The sequence below is a fragment of the Papaver somniferum genome, chromosome 3 (assembly GCF_003573695.1).
Source record: "Papaver somniferum cultivar HN1 chromosome 3, ASM357369v1, whole genome shotgun sequence".
Taxonomy (NCBI): domain Eukaryota; kingdom Viridiplantae; phylum Streptophyta; class Magnoliopsida; order Ranunculales; family Papaveraceae; genus Papaver; species Papaver somniferum.
Window position 1 is genome coordinate 113,798,972 of NC_039360.1, and position 22,072 is coordinate 113,821,043.

General features: G+C 38.1%; 2 protein-coding genes across 6 annotated transcripts; both read right to left on the bottom strand.

The window, feature by feature from the left end:
- Nucleotides 1–11,322: 11,322 nt before the first annotated feature.
- Nucleotides 11,323–12,422, bottom strand: LOC113357091 (pathogenesis-related protein 5-like). The gene is made up of 2 exons (XM_026600362.1): nucleotides 12,162–12,422; nucleotides 11,323–12,064 (listed from the first exon to the last, which is right to left on the bottom strand). Exons 1-2 carry the CDS (start codon nucleotides 12,223–12,225, stop codon nucleotides 11,364–11,366), a joined length of 765 nt encoding a protein of 254 aa, XP_026456147.1. The 5' UTR covers nucleotides 12,226–12,422; the 3' UTR covers nucleotides 11,323–11,363.
- Nucleotides 12,423–12,497: 75 nt separating this feature from the next.
- Nucleotides 12,498–16,807, bottom strand: LOC113357090 (probable 1-acyl-sn-glycerol-3-phosphate acyltransferase 4). Of its 5 annotated transcripts, XR_003363431.1 has the most exons (7): nucleotides 16,025–16,591; nucleotides 15,479–15,641; nucleotides 14,607–15,219; nucleotides 14,171–14,301; nucleotides 13,229–13,688; nucleotides 12,965–13,109; nucleotides 12,498–12,623 (listed from the first exon to the last, which is right to left on the bottom strand). XR_003363431.1 is itself a non-coding variant. In XM_026600361.1 (6 exons), exons 4-6 carry the CDS (start codon nucleotides 15,176–15,178, stop codon nucleotides 13,246–13,248), a joined length of 1,146 nt encoding a protein of 381 aa, XP_026456146.1. In that variant the 5' UTR covers nucleotides 15,179–15,219; nucleotides 15,479–15,641; nucleotides 16,025–16,306; nucleotides 16,621–16,807; the 3' UTR covers nucleotides 13,117–13,245. The 5 variants fall into 5 exon arrangements, 4 of the variants coding, with proteins under 4 accessions (XP_026456146.1, XP_026456145.1, XP_026456144.1 ...); XM_026600361.1 differs by lacking the exons at nucleotides 12,498–12,623; nucleotides 12,965–13,109 and adding an exon at nucleotides 16,621–16,807 and having other exon boundaries at nucleotides 13,117–13,688; nucleotides 16,025–16,306; XM_026600360.1 differs by lacking the exons at nucleotides 12,498–12,623; nucleotides 12,965–13,109; nucleotides 16,025–16,591 and adding an exon at nucleotides 16,621–16,807 and having other exon boundaries at nucleotides 13,117–13,688.
- Between the last annotated feature and the right edge of the window lie 5,265 nt (nucleotides 16,808–22,072).

Here is a 22,072-nt window from a genome sequence, read left to right on the forward strand (position 1 = left end):
AAGCCAGCATCAGATTTCAAATCCATGCTTTCTCCAGCATTGAAAGTTGTCAATTGGGAAACATGAGGAGGAATCAGCACCCAGGGACGGAAGTTAAACTAAGAATCATCGTCTACAACATCAATGAAACGTGTCTTGGATTGAGGATGTTTTGTTGACCAGCGCATAATCCTAGCGTTATCCTTCTCGGGGAAAATAAGTCGAGAATCAGCAACATTCAAACCTTGCAAGATACTACGGGGAATAGGTGCATACTTCGCAAAGCGTTCCCACATCAAGGTCTGAAGAAACATCGTATTGGCGTAGCATTCAATCTTCATAAAGTCGTTCGAAACACTGGAGTCTATAACCAAGGAATCCATGTTAGAGTACAAAGAACCCAAGAATAATCTACCTATGGGAAGTTGTTAACCTTGAGCCATATTAATGGAAAAAGGGATTACAAACGGCTTTAGTAAAGTTCCGGCGTCTTCGAACACGTCCCTGGAAAGCCATAAACACAAGAAAGCAGCAAATAGACAACATACCGTCAGGTTCGTCGAGAGGGACATATCGTGGCCACCAGTGTGTTAACCAGTGAGCATAACAGCCTTTGCCAGAAGCCTTGTTAATTCTCTCCATCTCAACTGAGGTGTTAGAAATTGCTTTCTCCTCCGTCGAAAGCTCTTCAGGAAAGTTACCTATGATTGGAAGATGCAATAAAGCAACTACATCTTCCAAGGTAATAGTAAACTCTCGCCAGCTGCATATAAAGGTATGCGTTGGAATGCACCAGCGAGCTAGAAGGGCCACAATACCTCGTGCATCATGAAAAATATACAAATCTCCGGATGATTGAATAGCTCTGGTAACCTGTGCTCTATCCAGCATAGCTCTAACACGAGGAAACCCCAGCATGTGTCTTGCCCATCCAGAAAATTTCTCTAAAGGTCGTTGAGAGAGTTTGAATTCTATAATTGAGGCAAGGAAAAGTCCTCGTTCAAGGAAAAACCGAATAGCTGCTCGAGGAGTCACCTACTTCTTTTGAATAACCGTTCTGGGATTTATCAAAAGGCGAAATGGTGGAGTTTTGAGACGTCTTTCAATGTCTTGCTGAACCGCGAAGAATGCATCATCTATATTGGGAACATTTTTTATTCCAGGTGCTTCTTCTTCATCATCACCAATAATAGAAGTCTCGTACATACACGTATCACTGGAAGTGTCATTTTCCTGAGAATCGGACATCCTTGCGAAGTAGCTGTAATGTGCACAAGGCATTCTACTTCAGTATATCGTCATACCAGGTGCAAACTTCGACAATATGATGGGGTCATATAATCTGACAACAGGATACTTATGGAGACATCTACAAAAATGGTAATTCTTAACTCTTACCTCTTTACAATTCCACTAACAAATAGTGATTGTGCCGCAAGGGTTAACACTCCAAAATTAGTTCGCTTCTTGAAACCTACAATAACGAACGAAGCTTTATTAATTTTCGAAACCGATTTTTCATAAAATCATAGACACATTTTTCATAGTATAAACATCCACAACTGAACTATGAAATTTATACCAAGACAATATTTCATCATAAATAAGTGGTTTAATTTCGAGGGTTACTCAAAACCCACGTTTTGATTTTGCAAAGCAATAATTAATGAGAATTACTCACGTAAATTTTCAAATTTTTTTAATGAGAACAAACTCATGTGAATAAAATATGTCATCATATTTTGCATAATATGTCACGGCTACATATAAAAAAAATTATTTTCCTTCGTACGAGCGTTTTTCTTTAAAACGAAGGTTTATTTTGGTTTTGTGAAAGCTCACATCTTTTAAAGATAAAGTTTTGGTTTCCATGAAAGCTCATAAACAAAATTTTATCACTGGACACAGGTCTATTTCCAAAGAAAAATCTCTCTCAAAGTTAGGGATTGTTGCTAGTTTCTTAAACTAACGATCGAATGAACATACGTTCCTAAAACAAGGGTTTTTCATAAAACTCACAACCAAAGTATGTATATCCGCATGTTATTTTATGATGAACAACTCATGACAAACAGCAAGCTTTTGAAAAAAAATAAAAAATTTTGCGTACCTGACGTGCCGGTCGGAAGTTGGCCGGACTGAGATCGGACGGCCGGCGACGGCGACTTCCGGCGAATTTTCTCCTCTCCCTACTGACGACGTGAAGATGTGAAGGGGATGAAGTTGGTGGACGTGTGGGAAGAAATAAGAAAAAGGAATTAATTCCTTTTATACCAAATTTTATTTCCAAAACCTAATTCCATAAGGACTTCCTTATCGAGCCCGGCCCGTGAATCCTAAACCGGCCAAGGTTCCACCATCAAATCAGTAGTTATACACCAATTTATAATCGCCGGATGACGCTCCATTATGCCACTGGGGTTTTCGCTCAAACCATGGTTTGCTCATTCGGTCGAAATCTGGTAACATCTTATCTTATGACTAAGTTCAATTACTTATTTTTGTCTGTACCTGGAAAATCACCATTCAATGCTGACTGAGGAACATGATTGTTCCTTACTAAGCATAGGACTTAATGTAGATGGTGAATTTTCGACAAGGGAAAAATCGTAAAACCATAATTATGCATACTCCGGATCCGGCAATCGGATGAGTATTGAGACTCATGTCTCTCAACAAAGCGTGAAAGCTCATGCCATAAAATCTCTGGCTGAGAAGGCTGTCTCTCAGAGTATCTGTAGGTGTGTAGTCTCCCAGCTGAGGCCATGACACATCTCATGAATACTGAGCAATTTCAGTAATTATTTCTATATAGAATCGAAAAATTGGACGGCTCCTAGACAGCATGCCTGCTAGTATAGAGCGACAACGTCTTCAGGATGCAACCAGGTTTTCCCTGACTATATAGGAGAAATATGATACTCCAACAAGTTCATATTGCTCAACTGTCGGATAATTAATGCTCCTAGATAGGAAGCCCTGCTAGTATAGAGCCATCAGTTAATTATCTCTAGTCGTCTGAATATCCAGCAATATTCTACGATTTTTCGTTATATTTCGTCATTTCAATTCGTGGTTCTTCCCAGCAGAATTCCACGGGTTAGTGATAAATATTCAACGAAACAGGCATCTGAGCATCGAATAAGCCCTGACTAAAATGGTGCAAGTGTACTTAGAATAATGCACAGACCAACATTTGAATGCGCGGACGAGCATTTCAAAAATACAAATGAACGATGAACCTATGCAAAATAAGAAGGAAAAATAATAATAATAATAAAATATTAGCAAAGGCGCCAGGCACTGGGCTCACCAGCCGACCTGTCATGTCGTGACCAGTCCCACGGCCAATTTTATATGTTATCATATTTTATTATTTTTCCCAGATCACATGAAAATTCTCTCGTTCGAGCAAATCTCCTTCGATTCAAGGAAATTCTTTAATCTCATGATATTTCTTTATATCAAGAAAATAATAAAATTAGGGAAAGGTGTCACGGGACCGAGCACCAGCCGGCCGGCCATGCCCTAGTCGTGGCCGGTCCCACACCTCACGTCCCCATTATTTTATTATTTCTGTCAATCCATGAAAATTCCCTGATTTCATGAATTTTCCCTAAAACCATGAAAATTCCCTGATTTCATGAATTTTCCCTAAACCCATGAAAAATATTATAAAATTAAGAAAACTCGTGGGATCAGGCCCTAGCCGGCCGGTCCCACACGCCTCTTATTCTATTATTATTATTTGTTTTGTTTTCCTCATTCCATGAAAACTCCCTGATTTCAACAAAATACCTTGGTTTCAACAAATCTCTCTGATTTTATGAAAATTCTCTAAAATCATGAAAATTACATAAAATTGGGAAGAGTACCCTGGGACTGTGCCCGTTGGCCGGTCGGCCATGCCTTGGCCATTGCCGGTCCCACACTCTGTCATTCCCTATTTTATTATTATTTTATTTCTCTCATCTCATGGAAGTTCCCTAATTTCATAAAACTCTCCGGTTTCATGGGATTTCCCTCAATTCAGAGAAAATACGCAAAATTACATAAAACTGGGAAAGTGTGGGACCGTGCTTGTCAGTTGGGCGGCCATGCTCTAGCCGTGGCCGGTCCCGCACCTTGCAATTCCATGTTTTATTTACTATTTTTCATCATCTTATGTATTTTTCCTAGTTTCAGCAAAACCCTGGATTCTGCATATTTTCTCAAAATGTTGCTCAAATGCGCATCAGAAAATATTGAAACTCTCAGGACTGAGACACGGATACTATGGTGACACGGGCACATCCCCTTGACCGACCAAGGGTGAACCTAAGGCTTGCAAACAGCCGGTCCCACACGTTTTAATGATTTTAACCTAATTTACTCAATTGCTCATATTAGGTTCAAACTATTTCCAAACAATTGGGGGTTTGCTCAAACGACCATCAATTGTTCCCACAGACACCAAGAGCCGGTCTCATGACCTCTTGGTCGGTCCCTTATCTTTTCATGGCTAGGTTTTATTATCTGTCGCTCACACGAGCATTATTTTAATAAATGATTAAACCAGCATTTAATCATTCTTTCACCAACTGGTCCTCAATAGACTTTGGTATTTTGCTCATTCGAGCATCTAGGCGTTACATGGTGGAGTCGTCATCCCATGTATTCGTTCCTGCTACCAACAATTCATCAAATGAGCAATATTCGCTCAAACTGGCGATATTTGCTCAGATTCAAGAATATTGGTTCAACTATCAATATTCAACAATTCAGCAACACAGTTTGCTCGTCTTAGGTAATCAACATAATAATACCTCGTCTCAACAAACATATTTAATTCATGAGTTTCAGAACATTTACAGATAATGTTCAACTCAGCAATACATGGACTCAGCGTCCCATAAAGTCAGCAACTGACTCCACAATCACGAGATATCAATCGTGTCACATGGGGGGATATTAACTAGGGTTTTGGTCTGGCAGTCTACGGCATGTGTGTTCACCACGACGAGAATGTAAGCAATTCGTGCAATCATTTGGAAGAGTCAGCAAAGTAGTGGGTGGAAAATTAACCAAGTCTCCGTACGATGAGCACCTGGTTTTAACACGATTTCCCATTTTCCCACTCTCTGATTCCAGCAACTGTCACACTTCATGGGATCATGGTGCTTTTAATTTAGTAATATAAAAAGACCTCTGAATGATGATTGAAAGGACAATATTCAAATACTCGAACATTCGTCTAAACAAGCAATTTCTCGGCAAGTTCATACAGATAATCCTTCGTCTACACGAACTCATCGTCTGAGCAATCAGTCTCAATTGAGCAAAATTCAATCATTCAGAGCATTTTCACGCTGAATTCACAGCACACCTACAATCTCATATCACCATTGATCTCACGCATTTCTCAGCTTCCCTCCTACAAATCAACCCATCCACTCTTGTGATCGAATTGACTCTGGAACGACCATTGTTCTTGGTTTAGGATGGGGTCTTACAGATTGATCTCTCGAACTTAAATCACTCCCTTCTTGCAGTGCATCTGTGTGAGGTTCAACATTTTTCTCGGTTCAAGGAGTCTCCACTCGGACGTCTCTTCAATTCTGTAAAAACCAGCAAATCGTTTTTCCCCATCTACACTTGGTATTTCATCTTAATCCACGGAATCGTCATGCCCACAAGTTTCTTCAAAAAACTTATTTTTGCAAGAAAAAACAAAGTTACAAATCGCAACAAAAAATTGAACTTCATAAGTTAGAAATGCTCGGAATTTTGGAGGAACAAAACTTAAAACTTCTTTGTTACTTGGTTCTTCAAAAATAGTGTAAAGTCTCTGATTTTTGTTTTTCTAAATTCTAAATGTTCTTCAAATATACCAAATAACCCACAAAAGTAGAAATTCCCTACTTTTGGTGATTTTTGTATAGTATTCCTCAGGTTTTATGGAGATCTTGAAGAATTTGTTGAAAACCTTTGAGGGTCTGTATAACTTCTTCAAACCCTTTCAATAATTCTTGAGTATTAACTTGATCAATTTTTTTCACCGTTGCTGCTAAGGATGGATAATCTTATTTTTGGAAGGACTAAAACCTGCTTTGCATACTATTTATTACGATCACACTATTCAATAATGGTGAAGATAGATAGTGGTGAGAAGAAGTGTTGATAAATGATAAATAAAAATAATGATGATGAACAAGAAGGATAAATACGGTTTAAAGAAAGGATAATGGGCATACAGACGAACCCTACACCAAAGCTTATTGACGGGCCTTGCGTCCAAGTTTTAATCTTGCGACCTAAAACCTCATATCACACACAGTGACATTCACTTAACGATGATTCATTCCATGCCTTTTCATTAATCCAAAATAACTTATCAGCGATTTATTCCATGCCTTTTCATTAATCCAAAATAATTTAATTATGTTTAAGGAGAATTATAGATGAAACAAGGAAAGATAAGAGAAGAAGAAAAATAATCTTATTAGGAGATTTTCGGTAGAAGCATTACATAGTTTCCTTTATATACAACCCTAAGAAAAATAATCTTATTAGGAGATTTTCGGTAGAAGCATTACATAGTTTCCTTTATATACAACCCTAGCCATGTAACACTCCCCCTTGTGCAGTTCAATAACAAAACAAAACTTTATACATAGTGCTTCACATATAGTTCTTCAAATATCATTTTCCTTAATGACTTGTGTCGTATTCCATTGCCTCATTAAAACTTTGACAAGGAAAAACCTAGTGGGATAAAAACTTGGTACAACTCTTCACATGTAGTACATCACATGTTGTCTCGTATTTTACATGTAGTTCATCACATGTAATATAATCTTCAAAGATCGTCGAGTCTAAGTTAATTATATCATTAAAACTTTGTCAGGCTAACCCAGAGGGACAAAACCTGAACTAAAGAAAAAGAGTACAATATTAAGTAAACTTAGAACATAGTTGGATGCTTATATGTTGCCTCATTAAAACCTTGACAAGAAAAACCCAGTGGGATAAAACCTTGACGAAGGGAAAAGAGTACAACGTGACATATGCAAGTAAAGGTGATCCGTTGCAGATGATCACTTTGCTTCGTTGAAGTTGACTAGTTGCTTCACAACTCCTAAGGAAGAAAATCCTTGTAGGAAAGACAATAGCCTTAGCTAGGAAATTACATTCCCGGTGTTTGTTGTTGTCTCATGAAAAACCTTGCCGAGTAACAAAACCCGGTGGGAAAAAGTAACCTCGATGAAGGAAAATAGTTCAACACACCATTAGATGCTCTCCCTGATGTCAGACAATTTCCATTAGTATAATGTAGTCAAAAGGAGTTTATCACACCTTACTTTGGTGACTTGAATGTTTATAAGACCTTGTTGTTGATTCTGGAAGTTACATTGCTTAACAGACTATCGCGTTTCATTTTTTTGATTCAGATATTTTCAGTAATATCAACGCGATCTTTATGTCTTCAACGTTCAATATACTTGATGTTTTTAGTGTTGTCACGATAAAAACCTTGCCGAGTAACAAAACCCTTTGGGAAAACTATTTTCCATCAAAGGGAAAAATAGTACAACACAGCTTCAATTTCGAAGTAAAATATGTCGACATCATATCCTTGGATCCTCCCCCTGATGTCGGCATCTCCCCTTGATTACTTTCAGAGTTGTTCCAGGCAGTTCCTTTAGTCATGTACTTTTCGAACTGAATATCGGTAATGACTTAGAAAATAGTCTACCATATCCCCCCATGATTACTTTCTTTAGAGAAGAAGTTATTTTTCTTTCATAATCAACAACCTTTGAATTGCACTTTCGTTAGCATTCCTTTTTATGTCTTTGCAGGGATAAAAAACAAATTTATGTCAATGGTTACTTTTAAGTACATGATTACATTCACTATACCATTCCAATGATGTTGCGTTAGTGCTGAGCTATATCTAGCTAACAAGTTCATTGATGATGTAACATTTGGTCGAGCACATTATGCTAAGTACAAGTATGCGTCTATTATTCTTAGATAAGGGAATTTCATCTCCCGACACAACTTCGCCATCTTTCTTTAGACAAATTGATCATTTATGTACATTTGAAACTCGACTAATCATGGGAGTGCTAGCAGAATGCATGTCCTTGTTAAATTGCCCGACAATGAACATATGCAAACTGGTGGAATAATATACCACAAGCTCGGTCTTCTAGTTTAAAACATAGATAAGATCGAGATTTCCAAGGATTTTCATCTCAAATTCAGATTTGAAATAGCTTGTAAGATCTCTTATTCCATTAAGAGTACTTATCATGTCTATACCGTCGACATAGATAGCTATAATTCTGAATCACTAAAGAAATACTTTGTAAGACGAGTGACGTGCTTTCTTACTCTAAAGCATAATGAGAAGAGGCAGTGCAAATCTAGTAACTTTAGAAATCACTGATTGTGATAGATGTTGTAACTTCGCATTCTATTAGTTAATTATCTTGTACACTCAAATGAAGTGGTTCCCGTGTTAGTACTTTCAAAACGGAATATCGTGTCACAACCAATGTGCCTTATTGCTTATGTTAAAATCTTTATGAATCGATCCCAATCAGTTCATTGTTGGGGTTAATATAAATTCAGTAATTCACTAGATTGACACATTAATTTTCTAAGAATATGCTTCCTTCCACATTCATTAAAATAATTTATAGATCCAATCAACTCCATTCTCACTGTTATTTTCCAAAAGGTAGGTAACATTTCACGCATGAACACCCTTTGAGCAGTGCTTCGCTCGATGATCCAATCATCGTAGTCACATTATAAGGAATTAGTTCAACAACTAGTGTATATTCTTTAAATTAGTGGAAGAAAAACCACTAATCAGTTAGACATTTAGTCTTGAGAGATTTAATAAATGGTGTGGTCTTATTAAGTAACAAAATTAGGATTCAACCCAAGTACTTTAGAGTGAATATATGTTATGTTTCATAGGGGTGATATATTTTTCACCCAGATATATCTCAAGTGCATTAGAGAATTTTATGTCTCGTGGGAATGATGTACTTTTCATTCCATAGGCACAGACATTGGATCGTGTTCAATTAAATAATCAATTGGTTGGGCAAAGTTCTCTTTGTCATTAAAGTTGATGTCTAAAGTATGATCTTCCTATGGAAATTAGTTGCTACTATGGTACCTGCATTACATTGCTTGTACCAATACCGGTAAGAAGATTCATTGCCAACTCTTTGGTGAGACCTAGAATTACATCTTAGCTTCATCCCATGTTCAATTGATACATGTACTTCGGTGTCATTACTGCTGGGGGGAGAAAAATACATCTTTGTCTCATGATACATATATCCCTTTTCACATGCTTTATATGAGTCTGTACGTATGACGCTCATTACTTCGGGGTTCTTTCAATTTTGTTATATTTAGCTTAATTTGAGAAACTTCTTTATCTCAACAGGCTAAGAGAATCTCACTGCACATGTCAACCACTTACTTTAGATTGAATAAATTACCAAAGATAGTTCTCTTGTTGGTATACTTCAACATATACTGGTTTGTTAGTATCACGGATGAAGTAGAGGAATGAAAATTTTCTGACTCATATTACCTTTTGTGAGTTCTTCCACGAAAAATTAGAATACATGTGATTTTATTTGCAACGTATCTTTGAAACTACCGATTCTTTAATAGACGAGCAAATGGATTACATCCCACAGAACATGTACGCAATAATGTTGCTCAAGTATTTCTAAACCTCAAATGAATACATTGGAATCGAGTTGGTACAACCAATTGAACAACATACAACATTCAACTATAGCCAATATCATATTCAAGAAAACTAAATAACATTAACCAAAATTCTTAATGAACGAGATCAACAATCATAATTGAAATTGACAGTTTATATAATATGGACTTATCTTGTGACAAAAGAATATTCTAAAACCAAATAATTAAGCCCAATAAATATTCCATTGGTTACATACCTCAAGTTTTGGTTCCCACCGTACATAGACAGGACAGGAACGGTCTTGATTGCACACAACCACGAACCCAAAACTGGACTGGAACGGATCTTAGAACCGGCTCAGCTGGAGTGGAACGGAACGTAACTGAACTGAACCGGGTTGGATGGACCGAACTGGGTTGGATGGACCGGTTGGCTTCCCTTCTTCTCCTCACAGCGCGCCGGAGATTATCAACAGATGCACAAAAAAAAAATCAGATTCGAATCAAATTTCACGTCCAATTGATTTTTCTTTTGTTTTTTTTAAGCATCATGCCCGATTGTGATTAGATTTTCTTTAAGCATCGCGCCCAACTGTGATTAGATTCGAAAATCAAGTTTCACACCCATACAACATATGCGGAATAAAAAAAATAGGGAGAAAAGAAAACAAAAAATATTAGATCCAACTTATCTTATTTGATTCCAGCGATTGCAACGTTAACTTGACGTTAATCCGTGTAGAGGGAAAAAAAACAAAAATCAATCAATCCAATCTAGCTCTGCGGTTTAGCTTCGTACATGATAACGTGTTTAAGGAGAATTATAGATGAAACAAGGAAAGATAAGAGGAAGGAGAAAAATAATCTTATTAGGAGAATTTCGGTAGAAACACTACATAGTTTCATTTATATACAACCCTAGAAATCTAGTTGGACCGCACGATAACAAATTAGTGATTGAAGATATCCCATAACCCCATTATTCACTAGGACATTAAACCCTACAAGAACTCACCCACTAATTACAATTGATAATGTAAACGATTCCTAGCAACTACGTATAACTGTCTTAAAAGAGTAAACCCAAATTAAACAAAAACATCAAAATTAAAGAGAAACAGGATTACCTAGATGCAAACTCTATATCACTGGAGGCTAGTTGGGAATGGGGATGGGTACACCCTCGTTGGCGCCCCAGCAGCAGCCCTGTAAAACTATGTGATGTATAGTTAAGAAGTGGTTCAAATCTTCTGTTGTAGCCGAAGAAGGATTCAATTCTGCGGTCATGTCTTCTGATGGCCCCAGACGGGACAGTGCCATTATAATATCCGCATATAAGCCTCCATCGGTTGGAGATCAGTTGGGAATCCAAAATTTTCGAAGTATATTTCTCAGAATCACAAGGAAGAATCCTATCCTAAGCCGTACGAAAACTTTGAATCATTTTCTTTGTTTTTATCTAAACAGTGAAGTCGATACTAATATGAATAACACCTATTATAATTGGATTCATCCAAAATTTACAATAAACAGAGAAAACCGATACTAAATTCTAATTCAACAAATCTGTATTCAAAAACATAAAAAATGAACAACACCCTTGAAACCCAAGGAAAAAAAAAATCTCAAAATTGAGATCAACATCGATTAATTAGCTAAGCCGCAGAAGGACAGAAAGTAATCAAATAATCAGCACCGGCACAGGTACATGTACTTGAAGCATCATCGTAAGCATAACTATAAGCAGTAGGACAGGCAGTCTTAAACATTTCTGAATACCTAGTCGGCACACAAGTATCAGGTGTCGAATGCGTTTCGGTGCAACAAAACTCTGGTGCGTTAAATGCTGCACAGGCACTTTTACACGCAACAACATTACCTGAATCAATCACTTGTAACTCAGCTGGACAGCTTCCATTTAAATCTGTCACACAACCTGCATACTCGCAATTTCCTGTACCACCAGAAGGTTTAATACCCAAACCAACATTGTATCCGTCCACCAAACTGACATCGTAGAAATCCTTCTCGTTCGAAGTACCAGAAACTCCAATAGTGAATTCAGCTAAGCTTACTGGTGGTGTACCACCACCTTGACAATTTAAACTACCACCACAATCACCTGTTTTGCATACACCTTTACCTGCTTCGTCGAAGTTACAACCGGTACGTGGCCAAAACCGTCCTGACCAACCTGGTGGTGCTGTTATTGTTGTTGATCCATCTGGTGGTAATGAAAAACCTCCATTACCAAGTGCAGCAGAACCATCTCCTGATAATGTTCCTGGCCACACTGTGTAACGACAGCGGTTTAGAAACGTAAATACTGTCGCTGATGCCGTATTCTTCAGCCCTCCTGAAATCAAAACACAAGTACAAAACAAGAATAAACCCCCTAGCATAGCAATAACTTGGACAAGAAAAACACAGTATCCGGAATTAATGTTACTTACCAAAAGAGAAGAATGCTAACATGAGGAGTAGATGAAGAGAAGAAATATTTTGCAAAGCAGCCATGATTTTTGTTGAGAGAGAGAGAGAGAGAGAGAATTAAGTATGTTTGATGGTATGGAAGGAATGAGCTACTAGTGTATTTATACCTCAAAAACTTGGAATTTCTTAGATTTTCTCTAATGGGCCCACGAGAGGTACGTGATAACGAAAATGGGCAGTTAGTTTGTTTTTATATAATTCATGCGAAATCACCCATAACTGCGCAAGCAAAATGAGTTCTCACTTCTTACACCGTTCGATCAAGACACACTAAGCAGTTCGACAACAATTTCCCAGTTGCAGTTTTGGCTTCGAAATCACTTAATCACGACCCCTAGAAATTTGGGATGTAATGCAGAAACTGCTTTGAAGTTCTAAAGTCGGTGCTACTTGCTGCTCTCCTCTTCTCGGGGTAATGAAATCTGTACATACACGTTGGAGAATCTTTACATGTCACGTGAAGCAACTAACGCACCGTATCACCCACTAAACCCACTCTCCTAACAAGATTGGCGAGTGTAATTTCATATCCCCCGTAATGGGGTGACAAAGATTAGTTAGGGTTTAGTTCACCTGAAAAATAGACTACAGTAAAGTTTATAGGAAACATGAACTTATTTTGGAGTTGATGAAATGGCCTCCGAGTCTCCATGACCTTCCTACTACCTTAATAAACCATTTCTTGATTTTCTTTTTTTTTTTTTTTAATAAAAGCAAAAAAAAAACCGATTGGCAGTCTGAAATGATGGAATGTATGTCAAACCTTCGTACCAACACGAAAGCACGATCTTGAGACGCAAAGGAATATTGCCGAATGAAAATTTTGTTTGGTTTAGCACAGTCACATTCAGCTATCATGCATAACTCCAAATGGAAATCAAGTTCGATTGTGCAACATTGGCTAAAACCTGATAGAAAAACCAAAGAATAATATATTTACCACACAATCGCAGACCAAAAGGAAATGTCCAAGGACCTAAATACACAGATGAATTTCATTTGCACTAAAATTGCAAAAACATGTTACCTATGTGAAGCCACTCATTAATCAGAATGTTTTCCGCAAAATATGGGCTTTAAAAACACAGGAATCGGCAACGGCCTAAAGTTGAAATAGGTAGAAGAAGCAAGGTATGCACAGCTTGCAGCAACATATAATTTAAACCAACTAGATGAGAAGAATGTTAGGAATGTAAATATACTAGTTATGGCAATTACGAACGTGAAGTTCACCAAACACTTCAATGTAGAGAGATCTTCCTCGGTCCCTGGATTAGGAAAATGGCCTTCAGCAGTAAAATCAGAGAGCAATTTATCCTTTAGACGGAATGCCTCATTCAACCAGACAGAAGACTCGTCCTCGGTAGTTGGGATGTCTTTGAGGGGGATACGTCGAAGATGAATGTGAACTTCTGATGGATCCACACCAAAAACGTTGTCTATGAAAAAGGGGCACCGATGCTTGTATGCAATTGTTACATCATAAACTGCAATAAACAAAGAAGATGAGCACCGTTAAAACCTTCATGCGGCAATGATCATTACAAAGTTTCTCGTGCATTCTCAAAAGATTTAGTTCACCACTTTCTTTGTTAGGTATAACAATAAAACTATAACTCCCCTGTGCAAACCTGCAACATTCCAAAAAGGTTCATGTTTGGTTTCAAACAGATTATTTCCAGGAAAAGCTCAATTAGATTCAGAAAACTGGTGGTGAGGAAGCACCAAAAAACGAAGCGGAAAAAGACACGAGGAACCAACCGAAAAAAGAACGCTGAGAAAAAGGCACACAACCAAAAATGAAACAAAAAGGAACACTGAACAGATGTATAAAAATACTTCTTGTGCATGTATTAGTTGGTTTTAGATATGCTATAGCAAATTTTGCTGGTTCAACCTTGGAAAAGGTCAGGGTAGATGAACAAAACGAAACTTCAAGGTTTAAGCAGAAACAGAATTGAGAGAACACCTGCATCTAAGGAGCTCCGCATGGTTTCCAAGCAGGCATAAAAACCTTTTGCTTTTGGAAGAAGCACATACTTCATGATAGGCAAATTATTCTCGGCAGCGTACTTCTGACTCCTCAGGCACTTCTGCTCCCTTCAATCAAAACAAAGAGAAGACCATGATATGGTAAGTACAAGATACAAATTAAGCCTATAAATTTTATAAGAGTTGATTTTAGACTCACTGACTTAACAAATTAACTGCACAACTTTGGCCTTGAAGAGGAAAAATACAACAGGAACGACCAACCAACCCAAGGAAAAAAGATCATTCATGAACCAGTAGCACTTATTGTCCTAGGGACAACCAGCAAACATCTACAACTTATGAAGGCTAAAAACATACATAAGAAAAACAAGGACTTTAACTAAGAGATAAAGAGAGTGAGGAGGAGTTACGTAAAATCGGTGCCTTCTGGAAAAAGAGCAAGCCACAGAGGATCTTCACAATCAGTAAAAGTTGAAAGCATTTGATGCATCACCGGTTCATCAACTTCCCATTTCCTCTCGACTGAAATAAATTCCAGAATGTGAAATGCCCAACCGAAGACTGGGAGCTTCATTAAACTGCTCTTGAGGACATACTTAATGTACCCTACACGTCCTTTCCGCAAAGCAAGGTCCCAAAGGTACATCCAGTCAACCTCAGTCCTATGGTTTGCGATGATCAGAACCCGTTCTTTAGCAGGAACAGTTTCTCCAGAGAATACAACCTTGGTCTTGTTTATTTTTTCAAATAGAAAGGGCCACAGAGCTAGCCAATAACCAAAAATGAAAGATGATAGTTTCCTACTATAACGTCTGCCGAAAATGAGCAGCGTAAGAGTGGTCACAGGTGCACAATAAACTAACATCATGAATGCAGTTGCAAGAATCACAAGTAAACACAATATTCCCCTTATTATCCTCAGAGGAGTCAATGGGCGGTGTTTTGGACCATCTTTCGAATTAAGAGACCCAAGAACTTCCATCTTGTTTGAGAAATTGTCTCGGTGCCTCCCCTCCACAGCAACTGCTCACAAGTTAGGGAAGTTACTAAATTAGTTTAACCCAGGTATTTGGACTCCAAGGAAGATGGACAGCTGAGCTCCTGGGGGTGTACGAGGCTAGTACACCCCATACTCCACAGTTAAAGATACAGCTTTGGGTACTATTTGGAGCCCAAATTAAAATTTGTAAGTGAAGTCACTTAAAACGCTCCAAAAAGTATCGACTCCTCATGAATATATTTGTTTAAATTAGTTACAAGATAACCAGAAGAAAACACTAACATGGTGGTGTGACCAAGCCACTCAGATTGATGATGACTACGATGCCGCAATAGTGAATGCTCTATCAACTATACAGAACTGTCAAGGTCTCACGAATTATCGATCCTTAACAATGCCTTCCTAACAGAATGATGCATTTGGAAAAGAGCTATTGCTTAGCTACCTGGGAACAAAAGAATGCAACATAGTTAAGTCACGGTGAAGCAATAGATAAAGCAGTTGTCGGAAATATAGAAATTAGCACTGGAAACCAATGTGTCAGAATTGATGATTTTTGAAACAGCCTAGTATGTGATCATCAGCAGGCATACTTTAGCATTTCTGTCATAATTTAGAATATAAAGCGAGCAAGTAAAAAGACCTCAAATCAAACCGAAGCAGACTAACAGTTAAGCAGCAAGCAGTAAGCAGTCCTTCAGCCAAAAAAAGTTTTTGTCTGAATTACGAACTACATAAACAAGATATAGTAGCAAAATACCAACACGATTTTCTCAATATTAGTAAAAGAAAAAAAAAATGTAAGTAGCACAATTTAGGCGAACTCACAATTTTTGCAAACCATTCTAACTGAGGGGAAAAAAATGTGTATCTTGATTATATACACACATGGGATTGAGTAGTTTCCCAAACCCAAACACCTCGTAAATACATCATGTCCTAAATACAGGTAGACAGTTACATTCAAACTCATTCAATAAAATACCTACCTTACCTGTTGTACTTTACCAACTCTACTTGCCTCGTTGGAGTAAAACATAATGGAAGTTATTATGTACAGTATTGTTGTTGTTGCCAACCCGATTCCTGGAGTACAATCCAAGTTTGGTCCTATATGTTTGAAAATTTATAATGAAACTATCTGATTTTCAGTTGAATTCAGGATTGAATGATTGTGTCTAATTAAAGAAAACACGAGAATTACGACGTAATAATACTCATAATTGCGCATACGAATAAACTTGGAATAATTTTGATACTGACATAATGAGATCAGATATTCAGATCCAAATTAAGAGAATGAAACACAGAATTTCTTTTAAAAGGTAACAATATATTCTAACATAAAATCTAAGAAGCAAAATCATTCCAAGAAAAGGAGGAAAAAAAAGGACTAGAATTTCTGGAATAGAACAGTAAAAAACCTGTGCTTCTTCCGAACCAACTTACGAATGCTCTAGATCTCTGTGTCTCGATTGGATAGATTAGATTAACTTCCAAAATTCTCTCTCACTGATTATATATATATATATATATATATAGCTGTTATTTTTATTTTGTTTCTCTGTCTCTGGTCTATGGTATAATACTGGACTGGACTGGAGAGTTCTCAGAAATTTACAGATCTTTTGTTTCTTTAGACTCACTCCACTGCTCTTGGTTGTTGAGTAAACGGATACGCGTTCATTTAGTTTCCTCCTACTTGCTCTACTACATTTATGTTATTGCCACGTGACTTTCAATTTTAAGGTCCACAAAATCGTTTTCCTGGACCACATAATGGTTCTGTCGTTTCTTTGAAGCCGCCAGACTTGGGGTGATTTTCTTTTTTAAGATCTGGTGTTCCTGGTGTTGGGTTTTGGGATTTTCTGATTCCCGCCCTAATTTTACGCCACGTTGCCCGGTAATTTGTGGGACCTATTTGGCCTGCATCTATTCCCAAAAAGAAACGTAGAACCTGCCCTAGTTGAGGTGTATGAGACTGTGAGTATCAGCGACTTTCCAAGGAGATTAATTCCCCACTTTTAGGTTCAAATTTCAAGCCAGAAGAGAAGACTCATCAGATGTCAACGATGCATTACCAAGTAGCCTAGTTAGTAAGTTCCGCGAAATATGCGAGTCCGTATCTATCGAATCCGTGTGAATCATCCGTGCATCTGTAATCCCGATTTAGTTTTGCGAATTTCCAACCCAAAATTATATGCGTAGGGGTGTAAATTCGGGCAGGCCAGACCGCCCGGCCCAAAAACTAAGACAGGCCGGGCAGGCCAGGCTTAATATTTACGACCCGTAAAAAGATTCAGGCTGGGCAAGCCGAGTAAAAGTAGATAATTCGCTACCCAAAGTTCGCCCAAATCCCGCTTTTTATACGGGCAGGCCAGATCAGGCCGGACAGGCCATTATTTTGAGAATATCTTTTTGTTAAAAAAATTTAAATTTTCAAATGGATGGTATTAAATTTATTTATTTTTAATACAATATCATTTTCTTTCTAACATTGCATATCATAAGTGAAAGTATTACTTTATATTTAAATTACAATGCCAAATTTCTTATTTTAGCCTATAATAAATAATTAATTAGACTATAATAAACTTTCTAAATAAGAAAATATATTACCATTAATGTTTTGAAAAGGTTAATTATAAGTAAAGACAACTATATATTTTATTTTTTTAGATACTAATTGACAATTATAAAATGGTAACTTTTAATTCTTTTTAAGAAGATACTAAATGATTGATGGCATAAAGAAGGCTCTCAGGCCGGGTACCAGGCCGAGTATCATAATTAAGTGCAAAGCCCGAGCCCGCCCAATAAATTAATCTAGGCCAGGCCAGGCGCCCCGCGACGGGCCATAACAGGCTTTGGGCTACTTCGGGTACAGGCAGGCTCAGGCGGGTACAGGCAGGCCGAGTATTTTCGGGTATTATTTACACCCCTATATATGCGTATTTATGAATTCTCGAATCATACGGTTAATACTTTGCCATGTCATCACAAAATTATCATTCTTTATGATATTTTTGACTTTAAGATCTTACTGTAGATGGTGGATTTTCTACAAAGGGTAAAATTGTAAAAGTGTACTCCGGATCCGGCAATCGGATGAGTATTGAGACCCACGTCTCTCATTAAAGCGTGAAAGCTCATAAAATCTCTGACTGAGAAGGCTGTCTCTCAGAGTACGTGTGGATGTGTAGTCTCTCAGCTGAGACCACGACACATCTCATGAATACTGAGCAATTTCAGTAATTACTCCGGATCCGGCAATCAGATGAGTATTGAGGCTCATGTCTCTCAATAAAGCATGAAAGCTCATGCCATAAAACCTCTGATCGAGAAAGTCTCTCAGGGAAGGTGTAGATGTGTAGTCTCCCGGTTGAGGCCACGGCACATCTCATGAATACTAAGCAATTTCAGTAATTACTCCGGATTCGGCAACCGGATGAGTATTGAGGCTCATGTCTCTCATTAAAGCATGAAATCTCATGCCATAAATCTCTGACTGAGAAGGCTGTCTCTCAGAGTACGTGTAGATGTGTAGTCTCTCAGGTGAGATGTAGATGTGTAGTCTCTTAGATGAGGCCACGACACATCTCATACTGTCTAGAATCGAAAGATTGGGCGGCTCCTAGACAGCATGTCTGCTAGTATAGAGCGACAACGTCTTCGGGATATAACCAGATTTTCCCCGACTATGCAAGAGGAATATGACACTCCAGCAAGTTCATATTGCTCAACCCTCAGATAATTAATGCTCCTAGACAGGAAGCCCTTCTAGTATAGAGCCAACAATTAATTATCGTAAATCGTCTGAATATCCAGCAATATTCTACGAGCCATCGTCTGAATATCCAGCAATATTCTACGAGTCGTCAATTAATCGCCTGAATATTCAGCAATATTCTACGATTCCTCGTTATATTTCGTTACTTCAATCTGTGGTTCTTCCCAGCAGAATTCCACAGGTTAGTGATAAATATTCAACGGAACAGGCATCTGAGCATCGAATAAGTCCTGACAAAAATGGTGCAAGTGTAATTAGCAGATAATGCGCAGACAAGCATTTTGAATGCACGAACGAGCATTTCAAAAATACGAACGAACGATGAACCTATGCAAAATAGGAAGGGAAAATAATAATAATAAAATATTAAACAAAAGCGCCAGGGGACTAGGCTCACCAGCCGGCCAGTCATGCCGTGACTAGTCCCGCGCCCAATTTTATATTTTACCATATTTTTACTATTTTCACGATCTCATGAAAACCCTCTCGTTCGAGCAAATTTCCTTTATTTCAAAGAAATTATCTAAATCACATGATTTTATCAAAAAATAATAAAATTAGGGAAAGGTGTCGCGGGACCGAGCACTAGTCGGCGATACCTTGGCCATGGCCGGTCCCACACCTAACGTCTCCATTATTTTATTATTTCTCTCAAATTATGAAAATTCCTTGATTTTATGAACTTTCCCTAAAATAATGAAAATTACCTAATTTCATGTATTTTTATCTAAATCACATGATTTTATCAAACAATAATAAAATTAAGGAAAGGTGTCGCGGGACAGTCGGCCGGCCGGTCATGCCTTGGCCGTGGACGGTCCCACACCTCACATCCCATTGTTTTATTATTCCTTCTCAAATTATGAAAATTCCTTGATTTTATGAATTTTCCCTAAAATTACCTAATTTCATGTATTTTCTCTAAAATCATGGAAAATTAGGAAAACTTGTGGGACCGGGATCTAGCCGGCCGGCCATGCCCTAGCCGGTCCGACACACCCATTATTTTATTATTATTTGATGTTTGGTTACCTGATTTCATGAAAACTCCCTGATTTTAACAAAATATCTTGGTTTTCAGCAAATCCCTTTGATTTTATGAAAAAATATCTAAAATCGTCAAAATTACATAAAATTGGGAAGAGTGCCTTTGGGCCCGCGCCCATTGGTCGGCCGGCCATGCCACGGCCATTGCCGGTCTCACACTCCCATTCCCTATTTTATGTTTTAATTTATGTCTCTCATCTCATGGAAGTTCCCTAATTTCGCCAAACTCTCCAGTTTCATGGAATAAATCAGAGAAAAATACATAAAATCACATTTAAACTGGGAAAAGCATGTGGGACCGCGTGTCAGCCGGCCATCCATGCCCTAGCCGTGTCCGATCCCACACCTTGTGATTCCTTGTTTATTTATTATTTTCATCATCTCATGTATTTTTGCCGGTTTCAGCAAAACCATGGATTTTACATATTTTCTCCAAATGTTGCTCAAACGTGCATCAGAAAATATCAAAATTCTCAGGACTGAAGAACGGACACTATGGTGACATGGGCACATCCCCTTGACCGACCAAAGGTGACCCTGAGGCTTGCAAACAGCTGGTCCCGCATGTTTTAATGATTTTAACCTAATTTGCTTAGTTGCTCATATTAGGTTCGAACTCTTTCCAAACAATTGGAAGTTCGCTCAAACGACCATCTACTGGTCCCATGACCATCAAGAGCCGGTCTCATGACTTCTTGGTCGGCCCCTCATATTTTCTACATCAGGTTTTATGGTTTGTTGCTTACACGAGCATTATTTCAGTAAATGATTAAACCAGCATTTAATCATTCTTTCACCTACTGGTCTTCGGTATTTTTTGCTCATTCGAGCATCTGGGCGTTATATGGTGAACCTGCCATCCCATGTAGCCGGTCCCGTGTTGATTTGCAATAAATCATCATTTCGGTAAAATTAGGATTTTGAATCTCGAGCTCTGCAGAAACGTGATTCTGTGCAGATTCGAACACTCTGATAATTTTATGTTGATTCCATGATTGATATTCATATTTATTTTGCTCGACCCAGCAGTCAGTAACTTAAATTAATATTTTATTTGGTCCAGCTAGCAACAATTCATCAAAAGAACAATATTTGCTCGAACTAGCAATATTCGCTCGAACTGGCAATATTTATTCAATTAGCAATATTCGCTCAGACTAGCAATATTTGCTCAAATAAAAGAATATTGGTTTAACTACCAATATTCAACAATTTAGCAACACAGTTTTGCTCGTCTTAGGTTATAATGATACCTCATCTCAGCAGACACATTAAATTCATGAGTTTCGAAACATTTGCAAATCATGTTCAACTCAGCGCTACATGGACTCATCGTCCCATAAAGTCAGCAACTGACTCCACAATCACGAGATTTCAATCGTGTCACATGGGGGATATTAACTAGGGTTTTGGTCCGGCGGTCTATGGCACGTGTGTTCACCAAGGACGAGAATGTGAGCAAGTCGCGCAACAAGTTGGAAGAGTCAGCAAAGTAGTGGGTGGAAAGTTAACCAAGTCTCTACACGATGAGTAATTGGTTTTAACATGATTTCCCCATTTCCCACTCTCTGATTCCAGCAACTGTCACACTTCATGGGATCATGGTGTTTTCAACTCCGGCATTATAAAATGTCTCTGAATCCTGATTGAAAAAAATGAAGTTTTTCGAACATTCGAACAACATTCGCCAAAACGAGCAATTTCTCATCAAAAGTTCATACAGACAATCTTTCGTCTACACGAACTCACAGAAATTACTCCCAATTGAGCAAAATTCAATCATTCAGAGCATTTTCACGCTGAATTCACAGCACACCTACAATCTCAGATCACCATTGATCTCGCGCATTTCTCAGCTTCCCTCCTACAGATCAACCCATCCTCTCTTGTGATCGAATTGACTCTGGAACGGCCATTGTTCTTGGTTTAGGCCGGGATCTTACAGATTGATCTGTCGAACTTAAAGCACTCCCTTCTTGCAGTGCATCTGTGTGAGTTTCAACATTTCGCTCGGTTCAAGGAGTCTCCACACGGTCGAC

What these genes read in the sequence shown, in the direction of transcription:
- LOC113357091 (XM_026600362.1), bottom strand. Translation starts at nt 12,225, where the DNA reads ATGGCTGCTTTGCAAAATATTTCTTCTCTTCATCTACTCCTCATGTTA. An exon ending in GTTAGCATTCTTCTCTTTTG is followed by an intron (nt 12,065 to 12,161) that starts GTAAGTAACATT and finishes TTTTGATTTCAG; the next exon opens with GAGGGCTGAAGAATACGGCA.
- LOC113357090 (XM_026600360.1), bottom strand. Translation starts at nt 15,178, where the DNA reads ATGGAAGTTCTTGGGTCTCTTAATTCGAAAGATGGTCCAAAACACCGC. An exon ending in CCAGAAGGCACCGATTTTAC is followed by an intron (nt 14,302 to 14,606) that starts GTAACTCCTCCT and finishes TTTTGATTGAAG; the next exon opens with GGAGCAGAAGTGCCTGAGGA. An exon ending in GCGGAGCTCCTTAGATGCAG is followed by an intron (nt 13,689 to 14,170) that starts GTGTTCTCTCAA and finishes TGTTTATTGCAG; the next exon opens with TTTATGATGTAACAATTGCA.